This window comes from Octopus bimaculoides, chromosome 1, assembly GCF_046866305.1.
Source record: "Octopus bimaculoides isolate indiv1 chromosome 1, ASM4686630v1, whole genome shotgun sequence".
NCBI lineage: Eukaryota > Metazoa > Mollusca > Cephalopoda > Octopoda > Octopodidae > Octopus > Octopus bimaculoides.
In genome coordinates, this window is record NC_142928.1 from 184,693,146 (window position 1) to 184,702,585 (window position 9,440).

Sequence of the window (9,440 nt, forward strand, 5' to 3'; positions counted from 1 at the left end):
CCCGTTTGGGGTGGCGGAAATGTTGTGATCTCGGTCACCTGTTCACCATGAAGGCCTTTAGAGTTTTAGGACTAGCTACAGTTAATTCTAAGGGTTATTGTTGCTGTTGTTGATAATGATGATGATGATGATGATGATGATGATGATGATGATGACGACGATGAATCTTGGTCCAGTTTGTATAAGAGGGTATAGAGAGTGGACACTACCTAGCAATGCTCTATGCCAAATGGCAGCCACCAATCATTTAAAAGGCTACCAAATCCAGAAGTTTTGCAGTTTCCGAAGCTATTAAGAATAATTCTCAAATCAAACGCTAATTCTTGGTTGGTGAAACGGTTTTTAGATTCCTAGTGTTGCCATAATGCCTTTTATTTGTTGCTTGTTTCAGTCATTAGACTACGACCGTGCTGGAGTACCACTTTGAAGAATTTTTTGTCAAGTGAATCGACTTCAGTACTTATTCTTTTTTTAAAGCCTGATGCTTATTCTATCATTCTCTTTTGCCGAACTGCTAAGTTATGGGGACATAAACACGCCAACACGCCAACACCGTTTGTCAAGCGGTGGTGGTGGAAAAACACAGGCACAAACACACACACACACACACACACACACACACATAAATGTGTATATATATATATATATATGTATGTATATGGCAGGCTTCTTTCAGTTTCTGTCTATCAAGTCTATTCACACGGCTTTGGTCAGCCTGAGGCTGTAATAGAAGACACTTGACCAAGGTGCCACGCACTGGGACTGAACCCAGAACCATACCGTTACGAAGCAAGTATCTTACCACACAGCTACGCCTGCAGAAGAAACTATAATTTTCTTTTTGTTTTTGCTGTGCTGCTGTTCGACCCTTCGCCTTTCTTTGATAGGGAACGACAGGCAAACTTTTACTGTTTAATGGCTATGATGAAATAGGTAGGTAAGTGGTTGAGTGCCAGAGGTCTGATGAAACTTTAAAAGAAAACACTATTTTACATCGTTTTGGGGTTTGGTTTGCAAGATTCTTGATGTGAGTTCGTGTGTTGAAGTATATTTTGTTGTCTGGAGAGAGTCATTCTCTTTTAGTGCCTTATTTAACACACTCACCGGTAAAATTTCCACTTATTTCTTATTTTTATTTTCCTAAAATTTTCGTTGCATCTTGCAGCTTTTTCAATAGTCGAACTACTGAAAAGGTTGCAAGATGCAACGAAAATTTTAGGAAAATAAAAATAAGAAATAAGTGGAAACTTTCCCAGTGAGTGTGTTAAATAATAAGGCACTAAAAGAGAATGACTCTCCCTAGACACAACTATTTTACATGTACTTGGTATTTGTAGCACTTGAGTATTGAGTATTAAATTAAGAAACATTTTTAAGTTGTTTAATGTAAACTTTACATTAAACAACTTGAAAATGTTTCTTAATTTTATCATTTCTTATATTTAACAATTCAAAAATATTCTAATACGTGTTTATTTCATTTAAATTTTCAGAATTTTAGCAGAAATGCATTAACTACTTATCCGGGTGTTGAACAAATTATATTTACGGTATGTATAAGTCAAAATATATAAATCATTCACCGGCGTCATTATACGCTTTATAATGCTTGTGTCGTAAATTGGCAGGAAATAGGATGCCGGATTAAATGCCGGACTAAATGCCCCACGATATTTAGTTACGTCTCTTTATATTTTAAACTGCACTGATGTAGTAAGGGATAGTTATATTTTGGAATCGATTCCCTTTAAATGTGTAGCCTTATAAGGGAATATTCCATAAATGTGTGACCATATAAGGGAATATTCAATTCTGTTTTCGTTACTCAAAATTATATAATGATATTGATATTTGTCATAAGGACAAAGATGTTTGTAAGTTACATTAGTTTTAGTATAGATTATTTATAAATGTTTCCTATTGCTAAACTCTTTGAAAACATTGTATTAGTAAGTAAAAATACAATTCAATATTGATAGAATATATCCGTAAACATCATCGCCAAGCTGTTCGTGAGTTATATAAATCGACAATTATTTATATTATTTTTAGTGTTGTATAACTTTGATTATAGCTTTGTAGGGCTAAAGTGATACTTAAACACTGAAAAAAATAGACAAAAGTTGAGATCGCTTTACCAATAAACTCGAAAATATTTCACAATTAACCTTTTTAAAATATATAAAGTATATTAGGCCTCGAGAGAAATATGAATTCACAAGTAATATTTCAATTTACCATCAGTAACTAAACCAAAAACAAACTCTATGAATGTTATTGTGTTTATACGTCTCGCTTTGTTTAAATCTGAAGATGTATTCATTATCCAATCCTAGGTTAGCCAACAATAAATTCTCTCAGTCTATCTGGAATTTCGTTAGAAAATAAACACAGCTCCACAATGTTTTTGTCGTTTTGTTTTTAAGAATTTAAGAACTAAGCAACACATAGTAATTGATGTCAGTCATTTAATCTGATATACCGCCGTATTAAAGGGTTATAGGCATTGTGTTTCATCGTTCTATATTCCGAGTTCAAATTCTACGAAATTGACTTTATCGTTCGCGTCTTTCTCACGAGAAACACTAGCCGAGAATCATTCGTTTTAACCTGCTAAACATTCACCTTCAGAATAACGTCCATATTTATCACAAATTGCTGTATGCCAGATGTAGGATAAAGCTTCAATCATATAAACCGGAAATAGGAATGCGAAGCTTTTAACGACGCTTTAAAGATTCAGTCTTCCCTGTGCGTTCTGAATCCTTGTTGAGAGATAAAGCATTTCGGATGAATGGGTCGTGGTCTCCTCTTCAATAATTGGATTGACACTGGATTACTCTTACTTCTTTGTTGAACCTGACTTCTTTTAAAGTCACTGCAGCAATCATCGATAGAATATCCATTAATGGAGCCAAAGTTTTCAACATGTTCCAAAAAAAATGTCAAATTTTTATATCTGATTATATATATAGATATAGTGCCATAATTGTGTTTCGCTAGAATGACACATAAGCCTATGTAAATCTAGGATTCTAACCAAATAAATTGTTGCAACGAGGATCAACGGCTGAGAATTAATTATGTAATTCGGTTAAAATTTTGTGTACAAAGCACATATGTAAACATCTGTTTATATTGCAAATGTTTGGCTGGCTGGCTGGCCTTCAACTAAGATATACCGTAATGCATCAAGGCTAAAAGAAATAATTGGTAGCAACCCCTAGAATGTATCATATAAGTACCTATCAAGTGCTGAGGATCAATCGCTTATTCCTTATTGTTTCAATATAAGGAATCAATATTTATTTTTATGTATTCTGCTGGAGGCACAAGGCCTGAAATTTGGGGGCATGGATTAGTCGATTACATCGACCCCAGTGTTTCACTGGTACTTAATTTATCGACCCCGAAAGGATGAAAGACAAAGTCAACCTCGGCGGAATTTGAACTCAGAAAGTAGCGACAGGCGAAATACTGCTAAGCGTTCCGTCCAGCGTACTAATGATTCTGCCAGCTCACCGTCTTTATTTATTTTTATGTTGACGCTTATAGTTTGATCGTCAGGTCTTGATATGAATTGGGATCTTTTTTAAAACGGGGGCCACATTTTTCATTAATGAAACACTTTGAAACTTGGAACACTGGTAGAATGTGTCATATAAAACATCTTTTTCTCTTAGTCTTCTTTAAAAAAAAAGAAATCCCTAAGTTATTCCATGTTAAAGTTGTCGTATTTCTGTAATTTCAACCAATCACTGACGTCCATTCAGCCGATATACATTAAGTGCCGACTACATAAACAAACGATTCTGAAACAATTCTATCGGTGATAGGGTTAGGGTTAGGGTTAGGGTAAAACAGCAAATTTAAAAAGAAAAAAGCAAATAAAACGAAGAAAAAAAAAAGAAAATGAAAAAAGCAAATTTAAAATGAAAAAAGCAAATAAAACGAAGCTATGGCTTAATCAGCCAAAGGAGTAAATGTAAGCAACTGAATACTTGTCAGTGATTGGTTGAAATTATCGAAATAAGACAATTTTTTACATGAAATAAATTCGAATACAAAAATATTTTTCTGTTCTATAACACAAAATAGATAAGTATATGAAGTTTGAAAGTCTTTCGGTATCAAAAACACTACGTAAAACATTAATGAAAAATGTGGCCCCCGTTTTAAAAAAGATCCATGAATTGTATTAATGAAGAATGAAATCAGCAGATGAATAAAAAACAATTTCTACAGAAATATATTTCATTTCATTTTTATCAGATTTTGATTTTACTATTTACCATTGAAGAAAAACCTTTCTACTCGCCTTTTATGGCATTCCAAAATACGAACAGAGTGGAAAATAAATCAAGAATCACAATGACCTTCCCTGAAACCTGGATATGAAACGAAAAGATTGCAGGGTAAGTAAAAGAATCAAATTACGAGTAAACAATCTTCGCAGAGAAAGGACTTTTGTAATGATATTGATTTCAAATTTTGGCACAAGGCCAGCAATATTCGGATGAGTGGTAAGTTGATTTCATCAACCCCAGTGCTCAACCGATATTTATTTTATCGACCCCGGAAAGAAGAAGGCAAAGTTGACCTCTGTGGAATTTGGGTTCAGAACATAAAGACGGATGAATGACCGATGTGCTAAGGATTCTGCCAACTGACGGCTTTAGATTTTTGTGATAACATTAAGTTTTAGTCTGGGGCGGCGAGCTAGCAGAATCGTTAGCACGCCGGACGAAATGCTTAGCGGTATTTCGTCTGTCTTCACATTCTGAGTTCAAATTCCACCGAGGTCGACTTAGCCTTTCATCCTTTCGTGGTCGATAAATTAAGTACCAGTTGCGTACTGGGGTCGATATAATCGACTGCCCCTCCTCCCCAAACATTTAGGGCCTTGTGCCTAGAGTAGAAAAGAATATTAACTTTTGGTGCAGGGCAGTGAGCTGGCGGAATCGTTAGCACGCCGGGCAAATGCTTAGCGGCATTTCATACATCTCTACGTTCCGAGTACACGTTCCACCGAAGTCCACTTTGCTTTTCATCCTTATGGGGTCGGTGAAATAAGTGCCAGTTAAGCACTGGCTCAATTTAATCGACTCATTCCCTTTCTCAGAATTGCTGCCCTTGTGCCAAAATTTGAAACCTCGAAATTTGAAACCACGAAATAAATTGACAGTAAAAAGTGTTGACAATTAAGCCAAAGAAATGTACGTAATAGGTTTTTATGTCGTCTTAAGGTACTTATTAAACCATTTTATCTATCCGCCCTTTTAAAGCCTAACCAGGTTCATTGGACCGGTTTCCCAGTTTCTATGACGTATGTGAAGCCGAAAACTGACTTCAATTAGAAATCGCAGTCATTAAAAAAAAAATAATGAAAGATTCTATCTGAAACCGAACTTATTCTGTGAGTAGAGCATAACATAAAGAAATCCTTGAAACATCAATAAATATGGCAGCAATTAGATCTCAACAAAATATTCATCATATTGATGATGTTGACAGTATATATACTTAGTCAAAATTTGTAAACATAATTGTTATATATATTTTCTATTGATTAACAGGAGATTTCAAATACTGGAAAACAACGAAAGTAACACACTTTGGGTCTGAAACAGACATGGTAGAGGATTTACCAAATATAGAAATGTCATCTTACATCTTACTCTCATATGCTAAAAGAAAAGAAATCGAAAAAGGGACTTCCGATTATGAGGTGGTCATTCTCTCGGCATTCGTCCCATGGTGATTATCATTTAAATCAGGTAAGCCTTTATATACACAATATGTTAGACTCACCTGCTGAAGTCGACGTATGAGTGTTCAGCCATTGCCGAACGACCTGCAAAGATGATTTGTTTATGGAGGTCAAATGTTCGTGGCAGACATTAGCTCACTCCCGCCATCAAATTGACGTAGCTTGAACAGGTGCACGGTGTACCACCCGTCGGGTGTCGCGAAGTGATCGAAGAGCAACGCGAGATAAAGTGTTCTGCTCAAGAACACAACGCACCACCCAGTCTAGGAATTTGAAACCACGATCTCGCGATCATGACTGCAACAACCTGACCACTAGGCCACATATATATATATATATATATATATATATATATATATATATATATATATATATATATATATATATATATATATATATATATATATATATATATATATATATATATATATATATATATATATATATATATATATATATGTACAAATAATAAATCAGTATATGCATATATACGTACATGTATGTACATACCTACATCTACCTGTATATATAGATGCATATCTGGGTACAGGACGTTGCAAACAAAACGTAGACAAAATGATAAACAGAGTACAGAAAACACACAGGCCACATAGAGAACATTTCCTTCATCAGCTGCCACCATTCTAACACTGGCGTTTCGAAGAGTTTTTATATATATATATATATATACAATTACGAATTAAATGCAGCACTAGTGTTGGAAACGTTATTGACTGCACATAACGTATGTATTTTGCCCGTTCCCTCGTTCAGTGATAGAAGAGAGTCGTCATCAAAGCGCTATACCCCCCAGCGAATCTACGAACAAGCAAAATGCATACATTGAATTATGTGCCGTCGATAATGTTTACAACACTAGCGCTGCATTTAATTCGTAACTGAATTTAATCTTACGTGTGCATCGTCGTGGTATACCAGCAAATGGTTCTTACACTATTTGTATACAGTCATAGACTGGCGATACAGTTCGTTCCCAGTTCGATTCAGGCACGTAATGTTCATAAGCCACAAACATGGCGAAATATAGATATCCATCACTCCTGAATGGTAGTGGAGGCGAGTTGTCTTGCCTGTCTATGGACTCTCGGGTGCTTTAACACCTTGTGCTATGAGGGAGTCATCCCCCAAAGCACTATACTGCAGCGAACCGGTGAACAAGTAAAATACAAACACTGAGTATGTGCGATGGGTAATGTTCTTATATATATATATATATATATATATATATATATATATATAATCTCTATATGTGTGTGTGTGTGTGTGTGAATGTGTGAATGTGTGTGTGTGAATATATATGTGTGTGTGTGTGTGTGTGTGTGTGTGTGTGTGTGTGTGTGTGTGTGTGTGTGTGTGTGTGTGTGTGCGTGTGTGTATGTTCTTCCTTTTTTTTTGTACTTGTTTCAGTCATTTGACTGCAGCCATGCTGAACACAACCTTTGATTAAGCAAATCGACCCCAGGACTTATTCTTTGTAAGTCCAGTACTTATTCTATCGGGTACTTTTGCCGAACCGCCGAGTTACGGAAACGTAAACATACCTACATCAGTGTCTGGTGTTGGTGGGGGCGAACAAACACAGGCACACACACACACACACACACACACACACACACACACACACACACACACTATATATATATATATATATATATATATATATATATATATATATATATACGACGGGCTTCTTTCAGTTTCCGTCTGCTAAATTCACTCACAAAGCTTTCGTCGGCCTGGGGCTATAGTAGAAGACACTTGCTTAAGGGGTACCAAGCAGTGGGACTAAACCCGAAACCACGTGGTTGGGAAGCAAGCTTCTTACCACACAGCCACTCCTGCGCCTATATAGAGTCGACTGTTGTTAAACACTAACACACACACACACATCTTTACTCGAGTCCGAGTTTTGGTAGAAAGTCTCCCTACTTTATCAGAGAAGCAATAAAGAATGAGCCGAATTTCGGTCTTCAGTATATAAGCTTTTATTCGGAAAAATCCTTTGATATGATTGGAAGAAATCCACAACACTGGAAAGCTGTCAATTTATGAAAACATTCTGAGCTCACCTTTTTGTTATGTGACAATAGAAGCAGCTGAAAATCATGTGAAACGAGAAAGCTGCCAATGTTCTCTGTAACGTTCACATTACGTAACATGGGAAGCTATTAAAATCATCTCATTTCTTCATACATATTTCAGCACACACAAATTTAAATTCGTAACTCATATCAAACTTATATCCAAATCCAGATGGAGCTTATTTGAATAAATACATTCCTAATTAATCAGTAGATATCTACTTAATCAATACATTCTACTTGGCACTCCGTCGGTTACGACCACGAGGGTTCCAGTTGATCCGATCAACGGAACAGCTTGCTCGTGGAATTAACGTGCATGTGGCTGAGCACTCCACAGACACGTGTACCATTAACGTAGTTCTCGGGGATATTCAGCGTGACACAGAATATGACAAGGCTGGCCCTTCGAACAACAGGTACAACAGAAACAGGAAGTAAGAGTGAGAGAAAGTTGTGGTGAAAGAGTACAGCAGGGTTCACCACCATCCCCTGCCGGAGCCTCGTGGAGCTTTAGGTGTTTTCACTCAATAAACACTTACAACGCCCGGTATGGGAATCGAAACCGCGATCCTATGACCGTGAGTCCGCTGCCCTTACCACTGGGCCATTGCCCCTCCACTAATCAATACATACCTAACAACGTACAATGGCATTTAGCTGCTTCAGACACCGACGATACTTCATGAGTAGAACAGTTTGCTTCCTTCGTGACCATTGTAGAAATAAATGTTAAGAAACAAAAATATTGCATGATTTAATGGATGCACAGGTCTATAAAATTCATACAAGTTCTGTAATTCTATATTTTTTAAGGACAAAAATCATTACTCTTGAAATTCATTCTGGGTTTGCAACTTTGATTTACGGCTGTTGTGACCAATGCAAAACATTAGAAATTATTGACAACCCTTGCTACAGTTACACATTCCCAGTTATGACCTTCGAAACCAACACAATCCTCAACAAACATTTGGTAAGACACCATTTAAACTTGTTTACTGTTTACAAATGCAGTTATTATGATCATTTCTTATTTATCATAACCATCATGATGTCGGTCTTTTATTTCTTTTTCCTGTCATTGTCTATCTCATATTCCTCTTCTCCTTCGATATTCCTATTAATTCAAATGTTTCGTGTTTTCTCTTCACAGATTGAACGTACGGTTGAAACATGAGAACAATGGCTGTTCTTCTCTAACGTCTGAATCGTATTCCAATTTGAAATCAAATTGTTTATTAAATTTAAGAAAAATACAATAAAATAAATTTTACATAATTTTATTCTTGTTCCTTTTTTTTTTTGCTATGAGTGTTTATTTGCGATTTGATATTTGTTGTGTGGGTTTAAAACGTTTCTAAAGTGGTTTATTACGTTAGAGATCTTTACACAAGCTCGTCCAATGTGTTGTGCTGTCATCATTTAAGATTTTTCCTTTTCAAGTAAAGCAGGAACTGTAAAGTCACAGTAAGAGCTAGAGCTTTGCAAAGCAAGATCCACGTCTTTTTCTCTCATCCCAACAAACTCTGTACGCCTGACACGTTGTAATAGCCTCTAATACTTGT

The 9,440-nt window shown here is 36.0% G+C and overlaps 1 protein-coding gene across 1 annotated transcript in view; it reads left to right on the top strand.

Annotated features, from left to right (window-relative positions):
- The window catches only part of LOC106879310 (uncharacterized), a 127,291-nt gene extending 118,138 nt beyond the window's left edge, over nt 1–9,153 (top strand). The window contains exons 2-6 of the mRNA XM_089363806.1: nt 1,494–1,550; nt 4,273–4,415; nt 5,577–5,777; nt 8,689–8,848; nt 9,029–9,153. Coding sequence (XP_089219932.1) covers nt 1,494–1,501 — 8 coding nt within the window. The 3' untranslated portion in view covers nt 1,502–1,550; nt 4,273–4,415; nt 5,577–5,777; nt 8,689–8,848; nt 9,029–9,153. The remainder of the gene's footprint in view (nt 1–1,493; nt 1,551–4,272; nt 4,416–5,576; nt 5,778–8,688; nt 8,849–9,028) is intronic.
- Nucleotides 9,154–9,440: the final 287 nt, after the last annotated feature.